The sequence below is a fragment of the Cetorhinus maximus genome, chromosome 2 (genome assembly GCF_964194155.1).
Source record: "Cetorhinus maximus chromosome 2, sCetMax3.hap1.1, whole genome shotgun sequence".
In the NCBI taxonomy this organism is placed as follows: domain Eukaryota; kingdom Metazoa; phylum Chordata; class Chondrichthyes; order Lamniformes; family Cetorhinidae; genus Cetorhinus; species Cetorhinus maximus.
Window position 1 is genome coordinate 57540110 of NC_135880.1, and position 12920 is coordinate 57553029.

At 46.7% G+C, this 12920-nt stretch overlaps 1 protein-coding gene across 1 annotated transcript in view; it reads left to right on the top strand.

The window, feature by feature from the left end:
- Positions 1-12920, top strand: part of adgrv1 (adhesion G protein-coupled receptor V1) — a 735500-nt gene that overhangs the window by 83723 nt on the left and 638857 nt on the right. The window contains exon 12 of the mRNA XM_078557559.1: positions 8777-8962. Coding sequence (XP_078413685.1) covers positions 8777-8962 — 186 coding nt within the window. The remainder of the gene's footprint in view (positions 1-8776; positions 8963-12920) is intronic.

Consider the following 12920-nt stretch of genomic DNA (forward strand, 5'->3'; position numbering starts at 1 on the left):
GTGTTGATTTCATCATCAAGTGACAGATTGCTAGTGATTGTGGAACCTAGATATGTGAAGCAACAACAACCTCCAGCGTCACGTTGTCAATGCCGATAGATGGCAGTATGGCAAGATCTTGGACTATGACGTTTGTCTTCCTGATGCTGGTGGTCAAACCAAGCTCTTTATAGGTATGAGGGAGTCTTTCACATTTGCTGCTGAAGGTGTTCCTCAGTATGAACTGCTAGTGTGGCATTATCAGCATTGAGCAACTCTCTGATGAGGACTTGGCACACCTTTGTCTTGGACCTCAGGTGAGCAAGGCTGAACAGCTTTCCATTAGTTTTAGTATAGAAGTAGGCATCCCCTGTAGATGAACAAAAGCAATATAACTTTAACATATTCTTCTCTTTGCCATTGAGTGGCAGCACCAGAACACAACTCTGTTTAACCCTGGTGTGGATCTCAAAGGGTTTCAATGTTGTCCTATTATAGTTGACCTTAGACATCATTTCATGGAAGGAGATCATGCTGAGCAGCTTCAGAGGACAGCTAGTTTTCTTCAGCAGCTAAAGTACACCACCATTCCTCTGATGGTCGAATGCCTCGGTGTTATCAATAATGGCAATATATTGTGATCTTCGTTGTTCTCTGCATTTCTATTGAAGCTGTCAAACTGAGAATATCATGTCAATTGTGGATCTCTTAGTTCTCAAACCACACTGGGAGTAGGGATAGTTGTGTTCAGCCTGGATCTGCAGTCTGACAAGGCAAATACAGGCAAATACTTTTCCCATGATGCTCAGCAGGGAGATGCCTCAATAGTTGTTGCAATCACTGCAGTCGTCCTTGTTCTTGTACAGGGTCACCATCTTTGTATCACGCGTTTTCTGAGTTGCTGCCCCTCCCTCCAGCAGAGATGGAGAAGTTTGTGCTGATGCTGCAGGAGTGCTGGTTTCCCATGTTTAATGAGTTCAAGGGGTAGAGCATTAGCAACTGGAGCTTTGTCAATGGCAAGTAATTCAATAGCTTTGTTATGCTCCCGCACTGTGGGTTCAATATCCAGCTCTGCCATGACAGAGAGACTCTCTTTGGTGCTTAGAGCTTCCTTGCTGACTGTGTTCCTTCTAAAGTATATTTCAAAGTAGTGTTCTACTCATCTCTCCAACTGTTTATTGCTGTCAGTGATGACTACCTATTCCTTTGGCCGAGATTTTCCATGTCTGCTGACATCGGGCGTGTTCGGTGGCGTGAGTGGACAATATGGCGAGAAGGCCAAAAATCGGTTTCATGACATCGTGAAACCAGTTTGCAATCGTCTGCTCATCCCGTCAATGGCGGGCTGCGTTCCCTGCATCAGACGTCGGGAACCTCATTGTAATACATCAGCATATCGTTATAAGGCCAGCCCGTCAGAATCATCCGCTCCACGCTGGATCGTCTGCCCATATCGGTGGGAAAACACGCCAGTGCACAACACGTTTTGACAACTGTGGATGTGCTGAAATTGGGACTTACTGCCAGGGCCTTGCTGACCTCGTGGACATCCAAGGAGCAGAAGATGCTGGAGCCTGACAGCAACGGGATCCTGGAGGAACATCCATGGCATGCTGGGCGAATTCTCATAGACATGGTTCTGCTACGAAGCAGCTCATGGAAGCTGGAAAGTTACTGTTGATGCTCACAATGGATGATGGTTGAGGGGGTGGGAGAGGAAGGTTTAGGACCGACAGGGAGACGAAGAGGTGCTGGGGTGGCTGAGGTTGGGGGGCGGTGGGGGTGGTAGGGGGATGAAGGTGTTGGGCGGTGAGGTTGGGGAGGGAATGAAATTGTCGGGGGGTGTGAGGTTGGGAGGGGAAGGGTGGAGAAGGGGTGAGGAAAGAGGAGGGGGTAACGGGGGAGAAGATGGCAACTGGGGAGGTAGGTGTGAGGGGGGGGTGTGGAAGGTGTAAGGGAAGGAGTTCAGAGGGGATAAAGAGTCCAGGGGGAGGAAAGAGTACGGAGAGGGGACGGAGTCTGGGGGGAGGACGGAATGCGGAGAGGGGAGGGAGTAAGGGGTGAGGAAAGAGTACGGAGAAGGATGGGAGCAAGTGTGGAGGAAGAAGTAAAGGTGGAGGAAGGAGTCAGGAAAGGGGAAGGAGTAAGGCTGGAGGAAGAAGTGAGGCTGGAAGAAGAGTTAAGGCTGGAGGAAGAAGTCGGGAGGGGGGAAGGACTAAGGGTGGTGGAAGAAGTAAGAGTGTCTGAGGGAGTCAGGAAGCGGGAGGGACTAAACGGGGGGAGTCTGGGGGGGTGGGCATGGGAAGACTAAGGGGGGGGGTGATAGAATTCAGGGGGGAAAGAGGTCCAGAGGGGGGAAGGGGTTCCCGGGGTGGAAGGAGTCTGGAGGGTGGAAGGGGTCTGGAAGGTGGAAGGGGACTGGAAGGTGGAAGGGGTCCGGAGCGGGGATGGAGTCCGGAAGGGAGAAGGGGTTCTGTGGGGGAAGGGATCTGGGGGAGGAGGGGGCTCCGGAGTGGGGTTGTCCAGGTGAATGTGCAAGGGAGGGGTCTGATGGGTCCAAGACTGCCTCCTGGGGAACGAACTGAGGGTGGGCGTGGTATGAGAGAATGGTGAGAATGACCGAGGGCAGAGTGACACCGTAGGGTGGGATGGTGAGGGTCCGACAGTAGCGGGAAGGCAAAGGGACGGCAAGGGTGGCTGGTGGGGATTCGGAAGTAGACGTGGACCCTAGGGGTGGGAAGGAGGAGGTTGGGAAAGTGAATGTGAATGGGGTGGGATTTTCGGGAAGGAAGGGAATGCACGTTCACCAGGACATTCCTGAAGGAAAAGGGTTGTGGCTGGTAGGTCACGGAGGGGAGGTGGAAGGTGATGCTGTGGGGTCAACTGTGATGCGGGGAAGGAAGTGGGTGACTGGGGGAGGGGAAGAGACGGGGAAGCTGACAAAAATGCAAATCCAGACCATTCTTTCCAAATCAAAAGTGAAACGTCAGTCGTGGTGGGCGAGATCAGGTGCTGCATGGGATTGTGATCATTGGGTGGGCAGGGATGCAGGTCAGCTCAGATGGACAACTGAAAGTAAACCCTAGCAGGCAGCATTGAAAATGCTCAGGACATTGAGGTGAGTACGATATGTGAAGGATCCGTGGGAGAATGCTTGCACAAGGCTCCTAAAGGCCCTGCCGCACACACACTTCTCCCTCCAGAATCATTCATTGGTCAGCTGCTCCCTCTGTGATGACAGAGGATGAGGTTGAGAGGTTCCCAGGCAAAGGGGACTCGGAGGGAGAGGACACCGTCTGAGGTTCCTGAGTGGATGACCCAGGCGTGTCCAGCTGCTGCTCCTTCGTCATCAGGTGCTCGGGGGCCACGGCCTAACTCCCTGAGGGGAATAAGCACCTGGAGGGACATAGAGGTTCTCCGTTTCCCTCTTGCGTTTCCACTGCAGGAACTCACCCATGGTTTCCGCGATGGAGAGCATGTCTGCACACATCCCCGCGTTCTGCTGGACCAGGGCCTTCCATGGCATCTGCCATCCTCCCCATGGAGACCTCCATACATGCACATGTGGGCACCACTTCTTCAGACGGCAGGCGGACGCGCTCCTCTGACTCGCATGCCACTGTACTGAGGGCTTCCAACAACTCTGCTTGATGTTCCCCCGCCTTCTGCTGACTCTCCAGGATGAGTTGAAAGGCCAAATCTAGAGGCTTTTATCTGACTTGGACCTCACAGATGCCTGATCCCCAGCAGTCCTCTGAGTGCTGGGGTGCTGGCACGAATCTGCCTCCTGCTGCTGCGGGCATGTGTCTGTGCTGTGACCACCAGATTGTGAACCCAGTCCTGCTCTAGATCTAGGTTCCGCCGAGGTGAGTCTCTGTGCTGGTGCAGGGTGTGGGTAAGCACTGTGATGGGTCTTCCAGGCTGCTTATTTCCAGCTCTTCAATCAAGGAGGTGTCCCCTTGGCTGGAGACGAGGACGTGGATGGAGCTGAGGGAATGGCTGTTTGAGGGTGTAGGTCGCTTGGCAAAGCTCCCTGGGAACCAAAGTAGAGATAATTAGTGCATGGCAGCAGAGTCAAAAGCAGGAGAGAGAGCACTCACATTTGTTTTGAGAGTGGGATGATGTGGTGCAGGATCCTCACGAGGGTGTTCGCTGCTAACCTCACTATCACCACAGGCACGGTCCATGCCCTCAGCAGTCAGTGAGTGGCCCAATGTGGGCCACTCCATCCCCGGTCTGGGACCTATTCCTGCTGATGTGAGCCAGCTTCTCCTGCATGAAAACAGATGGAGAGAGTGCGAGCAGGACACATGGCACTGCATGGAACGTTTGTGTGGCGAGCGGAGTCATGGACAGAATGGGGACGTGAACTCGGAGGATATGTGCCTAATGGAGATGTGAGGGTGTGTGTGAGAATTAGTGGTGTTGTCCCTTGAGGTGTGAGATCCCTATGGGATTGTGATGGGTTTGTGAGTGCGAGTTGAGAGTGATGAGAAGAGTGAGTTACCTTGGCGGAACAGATGACACCATTCATCCTGTAGCGGCACTGGGTATCTGCCCTCTTTTGCAGGGCATTGGCTGCCACCGCCTCCCAAGCCAGATTAGTGAGGTTACTGCCCATCCTGCCGCCAGAGCAGGGGTAGAGGACATCACGGCGGGCCTCCACTCTGTCCAAAAGGCGCTCAAGGGATGTGTCATTGACCCTGGGGGTTGCAGTCTTTTTGCCTTTCAGGGTCATGTCTTCTTTGCAGCAGTTGTGGGCTGGAAACACGGAGAGGTGTGCACGCAGCTGGACTTTAAACATGGCGCCTGGTGCGATGAAGCGGCGAGGTGATGATGTGGCGTGTTAATGAGAGCTCACTTGCCAATGGAACAGCGTGTTTCCTGGGAATGCATAATTAATGCAGCGGTTTTGGGATGATACAGCATGAAAAATTGCCGTTGCGGCCAGCAGGTAAAGCATCATTTTACCGGCCCACTACTGCAGTTAGTGCAAATCGGGGACGATTCCGCCCTTTGTTTTCACTGGGGCTCTTTTCTTTGCTGATGGACTGGTTGCCTCTTTGATCCCATCATACATGCCCCTATCGTTCCCTGTGTTGAAGGGCAAGTGAATACCCTAACAATGTTGTATCCAGCGGTCATTGGTGTAGCACCTAATAGACTGTTGGACTTTACTTCGAGCAGCTCTTAGAGCATTGTGTTTTCTCGCTCGGATTTCTCTTGGAGTTAATGAAAGTGGATCGCTTGGCCTCAATGGCACGTTCCATTACAGTGATTTTCACCTCAAACCAGTCAGCATTTTTACGTTCTTGCTTCCCAAATGTTGAGAGCCCGGTATTGTAGATTGTGTATCGAAGTTATGCTCCACTTCATCCTGCCAGAGAACGTCTTCTTAACTGAGTCAAAGAACTGTTGCTGATGTTGATAAGAGAATAGCTTGGCTGCTTTGAATTAAAAATCTTCAAGGGTTGCATCCTAATCCTGGTGCAGATCAGGGAGTGATCTGTATCACAGACAGTGCTGTGATAGCTGGATGTGTTGAGAATGCTGTTAAGAGAGTCATATCTGGTGATGATCTGGTCCAGCTGGTGCCAGTGCCCTGATCTTCGATGTCTCCAGGATACCTTGCGGTACGGCTTGTTCTGAAAGAAGTTGTTAGTTACACAAAGCTCATGGTAGCAGCAAAGCTCAAGTAGTCTGTGCTCATTTTCATTTATCTTTCCCTTGCCTTGATATCCAAGGCAGGAGGGCCATGGTCCATACCTCTCTTGTAGGGAGTGATGTTTTGTCTTAGGGATTTTGCTGACAGTAGTGTCAAGCTCCACATAGAACTGATCTTTTGTCTCTGTAGCAGAGCAGAGAGTTGGAGCACAGACACTCATGATTTTAACTAGTCCTTTTTGAGTTGAGAGGCAGATAGAACTTCTGAACCATTTGTGGGGGTGCTATCATTGATTGCAGTGAAGTTCTTTGCAGCAACTCCTACATCCTGCTTATGTCCTTCCTCTGAACTCTTCCCCTGCCAGATGACTGTGTAATGTCTTTCTTTCAGTGATCCACTCTCGATGAGCCTTGTCACTTGTAGGGAAGCTATGTTAACTTTCAGCCTATCAAGTTCCAGCTATTTTGCATGCATTATCAACCAGCAGCAAGTTGTCTCTCAGTCCCATACACATGGCCCTGACATTCCAACTTGCCAACTGAAGAGTTGACATCTTTTTCTTTTTGTCTGTTTGCCTGGTGCAATGGATTTGGTCCTCTTGTTGAGCAGAGACCTAAGCACCAAACACCTACTGAAGCAGATGGACCATGGAAGATCAGCATCTTACCAGTCAGGGGCTGCCTGACCTGAGGTGGGTTATGACTTGACCATTGGGATATGATAGTCCCTCTCACCATCAGAGACAGTTGGTAAAACCTGCTCTCTATGCCAGTCAAGTTTGGCTTATCACTTGTAACTGTTGTTTCCCTTGTTGTGTTAATGCTCTGCAGCAAAACTGGAGTATCCTCTCTGGGGCACAAACCTGGGCAAAATTTATGGAGACCCTGGGCTGCCAAAATATCAGGATGCCCCTCTTGATCTCCCTGGTTAGATCCAAAAGAATCCAATGCACTACGTTTGGCACTGGCTTGGTTGTAGGAGTTGCCAGAAAGATTACGTATTTAGACATCAGTCCACCTTTGGGCTCCACTCCAGATTGTTTGTCAGGGTTTACTCGTTTAGCTTTCAACTCGTCACAAGGCAGTGGAACTAGTTGCCCATATCTGGGAGTTTGGTTCATGTGTGCCAGTGCATGTGCACATGAGGTGGGCCCACACACTGCATGTTTTGGGGGCAAACCTCCTTGTTCCTCAGAAGCTTTAGCCTGGGGTTGTGAAGAACTCAATTTCTGTGTGTTGCCGCATGAGGAGGCACAACAGAGAACTTGCTGATGGAGAGGCTGTGTACTGATAGACAGTATCAGTACATAGAGTCTTACACATTTGGCTCTTCCTTTTGCATTGCTGCTGCATTGCGACTGCTAGAAGCTTGATATTCGTTTACCTTCTAGTATCTTCTTGGTCTGAAACTTTCAACTTTTAATTGGATAAGCTCTCAGATTTTGGAAGCCCAAGACTTGTATATGTTTAACCGCATAGTGCATCATTATAAAAATGCACGCCTATGTATGAGCCTTCCAACTATTGTCACCTGGTGCATGAAAGAAACTTGTCATTTGCAATGACCTCACTGATCAAGAACAACCTGGGAATCTGTAGCAATGTTTTATCAGGATTGGAAGCTTGCGTAAGGGCATCCATACTTGAGGTTATGACAAAAATTGAAATACTTTGTGGAAGTTTTAACTTGGTATTGCCTTATTTGGTCCTATCGTGGCACTTAACCAGTTTCATTCACAGAACTGAAATGTCTCAGTTTACCTTGATACCACTGTATGTCACAATGATTTCTCGATTGATTGCCAGAGTTTGCTTGATGGAGAAGTCAAACTATTTAATTCAAATGCAAATATGGTTTATGGCTTGATTAAGTAGGTGAATGATTATCGTTTTTTGTAACTGAACAAAGTTACTTAAATACTGCATGATTTCAGTTATAGTTTCAAAGAATTTACTAGCCTTGCTCTTTTCCAATCTGAGGCAATCCAGTTTCTGAAGATTCTTTCTAATCTTTGAGACAGTTCTGTTTAAAGTTTTAGAGTAACCTAAGCTGGTTGGACACTTTTATAGTTAGTTTGAATATTTTTTAAAAATAGCTATTTATATAAACTAAAATTTAGCCTTGTACAGAACTTGCAAATTAATATAAAAACAGAAAGTGCTGGAAATACTCAGTAGGTCAGGTGGCACCTGTGGAGAGAGAAACAGAGTTAACATTTCAGGTTGATGTCGACCAGACATGTTAACTCTGTTTCTTTCTCCACAGATTCTGCCAGATCTGCTACCTATTTCCAGCATTTTCTGTTTTTATTTCAGATTTGCAGCATCTGCTGTATTTTGCTTTTGCATTTTAATATTTTCTGTTGTAAGGAGGAGCTAGTAAAGGTAACTGCTGCTGAAGATATGCCAGTTATATTATTGTTTCTATTCACTTGTTCATTTCCTATTTAATGGGGTAATTTCCCCTCAAGACGGTAGTGGATTGGAAAAGAATATTGGGTAGGGTGTATAGTTGATCCTCTTTCGCCAGCTTTCCGCCACCTCTATAAATTAAAGTTGCCAGAATAAGTTTGTATGCCAGTTAAAGCAGAAAATAAGGCCCAATAGAGCATTATTCTGCCATTATTTGAAACAAGGAGGATCGCAATGAACTGTTTGATAGAATCGGTAACTAAGGCAATCTTAATGAAGGGTATTTTGTGGTTTACCAAGGGTATACTGCCAAATTTGGTCAGATATCCGAGCAAGTGAAGACACTCTGAAGGGCATACAGAACTGTGGCCTGTGCATGAGAATAGCCTGAAATTTGGAAGTCAAAGATAGCTTGAATACAAAGAAGAAAAGAAAAATGTCATAGTGGTATGACTATACTACAAAATGGAATGTAACATGTTTTTCTGGTTCAGGCGTACCTTTTCTCAGGGCAGGATGTTTGGTGGGAGGAGGTCTAGGTGGGTGTTCATCAATATGTTCAACTTTGCACTGAGATGGATTATTATGTGCATAATTCAGTGGCACTCCACACCATAATTTCTATCTTAGTTTGTTGCAAAAGGCTGTGATTGTTTTTCAGATAAGATTTGCTTATTTGTGGTACTTGATGTTAATAGACCAAAAATATTTTCTTTCTTAGGAAGGTGTTGCCTTTGAGCTAAAGATTGTCCGATACCGTGGGGCACTTCTGAAGCAATTCTTGCGCTATGTTGTGGAGCCAAAAAAATCTTTTGAGTTTTATGGGAATACAGGAGTTTTGGAATTTGATCCTGGTGAAAGGGAGATAGTAATAACATTGTTGGCAAGGCAAGATGATGAACCAGAGGTAAGGCTTTGGGTACTGTGGATTCATAATTCCAGAGTGTAAAAAAAAAATGGAATGCATATTTGATAATGGTTAATAATTATGGAAGTAAACATTGATACAGGATATTGTGATACAGGGTATTGCGCTGTTCATGTGAGCAGCTTCCTAGAGATCAAACATTCCCTAACTGCATTTAGCACGGAGTAATTTTAACATAGAAGGATGCGGTTGTTCTGGTGGGTAGGGCTATTATAGAATGACTAAGAAAAAGAATAAAAGAAACCTTCTGGGTAACCTTGTTCTTGTAGTGCTTGAAAATGCAGCAGACCTTGCTACCATTTTTAAAACAAATGCTAAGAGATGGGTAACTCATTTTGGTGGAATATCTACAATTGTTTTGTTCCACTTTATTGGTAAGACATTTCTGCTAGCAGGAAAACCATTTTATTTGATGGTTTCTGTTGCAACCAGATAATTTTGTTGCAACTGGCTACAGCATTTATTTAACCCTGCCTATTTCATTTCCCAATTTTTCATTTTTAAACATTTCTCTATCCCTTATTGGCAAATCTAAAAAAAAATCTCCAGATTACCTTATTCAAACCCATAACCTATGTTACTTAATCAGCAACAACCAGCTGGGCGTGGAATTCCCAAAGTCTGAGCAGTTCAGGAAAATTATATTGGTAAGACATTCAATGCTGTTTGTAATCAGATATCCCACCACTTTTTAAGGGTGTTGATTGACACAATATTGACTCATGTTCCTGCATGTTTTATTTTATATCTTTAACCCTGAGGGAGAAAACGTTTTTTCCTCTCATAGGGCAGAATCTTCGGCTGAGCGAGCAGGGGCGGGGCCCGCTCGCCGAGGCATAAAATGATGCGCGGTGATGTCAGGCGTGCATCCTGACATCACCGTGCGTCATTTAGATATTGCGTTTGGCATTGTCAAATTCCTATTAAGGCCAATAAAAAACCAATTAAACTTGTTAGCAATGCTGCCCGTCCAACCTTAAGGTTGGCGGGCAGGTGAAGAGCCTAGACGGCCTTCGCATTTTTCATGGAACCTCATCCACGGGTGGAATGAGGTTTCATGCATGTTTTTAAAGTGTTTTAAAAGTTTTTAATAAAATTAATGGACGTGTCCCAGCTCATGTGATAGTTTCACATGAGGGGACATGTCCTTAAATTATTTTTTTTACCTTTCTTCAATGTTTCATAAGTGAAACTAATCTTCTGAGCTCTTTCGCACACATGCACGAAAGAGTGCAGGCCCCAACTCAGGCAATCTCCCCCCTCCCCACCGCCTGCACAGGGAGCGTTCAGCACTTCCGGGCGCATGTCATGCTGGGTGGGCTTTAAATTGACCCGCCCACGTAAAATGGCAGTGCCCAGCTGATCAGGGGCGCCTGCCCCCGCACAACCCCCCCCGATGGGGAGAAAATTCTCCCCATAGAGTTATACAGCACAGAAACGGACCATTCGGCCCATTGTATCTGTGCCGGCCATCAAGCACCTATCTATTCTAATCCCATTTTCCAGCACTTGTCCCGTAGCCCTATATGTTATGGTGTTTCAAGTGCTCATCTAAATACTTCTTAAATGTTGTGAGGGTTCCTGCCTTTACCATCCCCTCAGGCAGTGTGTTCCAGATTCTAACCACCCTCTGGGTGAAAACATTTTTCCTCAAATCCCCTCTAAACCTCCTGCCCTTTATCTTAAATCTATACCCCTTGATTATTGTCACCTCCGCTAAGGTGAAAAGTTTCTCCCTATCTATGCCCCATATAATTTTGTATACCTCTATCAGGTCCCGTCTCAGCCTTCTCTGCTCCAAGGAAAATGACCCTAGCTCATCAAGTCTCTCTTCATAGCTGAAATGCTCCAGCCCAGGCAACATCCTTGTGAATCTCCTCTGCACCTTCTCCACTGCAATCACATCCTTCCTATAGTGTGGTGACCAGAACTGCACACACTACTCCAGCTGTGGCCTAACTAGCGTTTTATACAGCTCCAACATAACCTCCCTGTTCTTATATTCTGTGCCTTGGCTAATAAAGGCAAGTATCCCATATGCCTTCTTAACCACCTTATCTACCTGTGCTGCTGCGTTCAGGGATCTATGGACATGTACACCAAGGTCCTTTTGATCCGTTGTACTTCCTGGGGTCCTGTCATTCATTGTGTATTCCTTGCAGTGTTAGCCCTCCCAAAATGCATCACCACACTTCTCAGGATTAGATTCCATTTGCCACTGCTCTGCCCATTTTACCAGACCACTTATATCATCCTGTAATCTAAGGCTTTCCTCCTCACTATTGACGACACCACCGATTTTCGTGTCACCTGCGAACTTACTGATCAAACCTCCTATATTCACACCTAATCATTAATGTGCAATACAAACAGCAAGTGTCCCAGCAGTGATCTCTGTGGTACACCACTCGTCACAGGCTTCCATTCGCAAAAACAACCGTTGACCATCACCCTCTGCCTCCTGCCACTAAGCCAATTTTGGATTCAATTTGCCAAATTGCCTTGGATCCCATGGGCTCTTACCTTTTTGACCATTCTCCCATGTGGGTCCTTGTCAAAAGCCTTACTGAAGTCAATGTAGGCTACATCAACTGCACTACCCCCATCTACATAACTAGTCACCTCCTCGAAAAATTCAATCAAATTTGTTAGACATGATCTCTGCCTGACAAAGCCATGCTGACAATCCCTAATTAATCCCTGCTTCTCCAAGTGGAGATTAATCCTGTCCCTCAGAATTTTTTCCAATTGTTTCCCTATCACTGATGTTAGGCTCACTGGCCTGTAATTACCTGGTTTATCCCTACTACCCTCCTTGAATAATGATACCACATTCGCTGTCCTCCAGCCCTCTGGCACCTCTCCTGTGGCCAGAGAGGATTTGAAAATTAGTGTCAGAGCCCCTGCAATCTCCTCCCTTGCCTGGGATATATCTCATCTGGGCCTGGGGATTTATCCACTTTTAAGCCCACTAAAACTGCTCCCTTTGAATGCTAATTTGTTCAAGTATATCACAGTCCTCCTCCCCGATTTCTACACCTACATTGTCCTTCTCCATAGTGAACACAGATGAAAAGTAATCATTCAAAACTGCACCTACGTCCTCATGCTCCATGCACAGATTGCCACTTTAGCCCCTATTTGGCCCTACTCTTTCCCTGGTTATCCTCTTGCCCTTAATATATTTATAAAATGCCATGGGATTTTCCTTTATCTTGCCCGCCAACGTTTTTTCATGTCCCTTCTTCGCTCTTGCTTGAGGCTTCTTAATTTTGCACTTCTCCTTTTGTCATATTTGGCCAGCTTTCCATATTCTACCCTCCACAAACTTGAGGTCATTCAAAAAAATTGCACCAAGTGCCCTTTACTCTACTCTACCCTTCTACTCGCTGACTTCGATTTTAAAATTCTCGCCCTTGTTTTCGAGTCCCTCCAGGAGCTTACCCCTTGATCGAGAATGAGAGGGCGCAGATTTAAAGTGATTTGCAAAAGAAGTAAATGTGTGGTGAGAAAAAGCTTTTGCACACAGTGAGTGGTTTGAGTCTGGAATGCATTGCCTGGAAGTGTGGTGGAGGCATTCAATCGAGGCATTCAAGAGGGCGTTAGATAACTATTTGCATAGAAACAATGTGCCAGGGTATGGGGAAAAGACAGGAGAATGGTACTGTCATAATGTTCATTTCAAGAGCCGGTGCAGACACGATGGGCCGAATGGCCTCCTCCTGCACCGTAATGATTCTGTGGTTCTGCCTAGTTCTGTCATCTCCTCCAGGCCCTCAAACCTCCAGCCCCTCAAACCTCCAGCCCCACAACCCTCTGCAATACCTGGGCTCCTCCATTTCTGGCTTGTTGAACATTCCTGGTTTTAAACACTTAATTGGTAGCTGTGCCTTCAGCTGCCAAGATCCCAAGTTCTGGAATTTCCTGCCTAAACTTC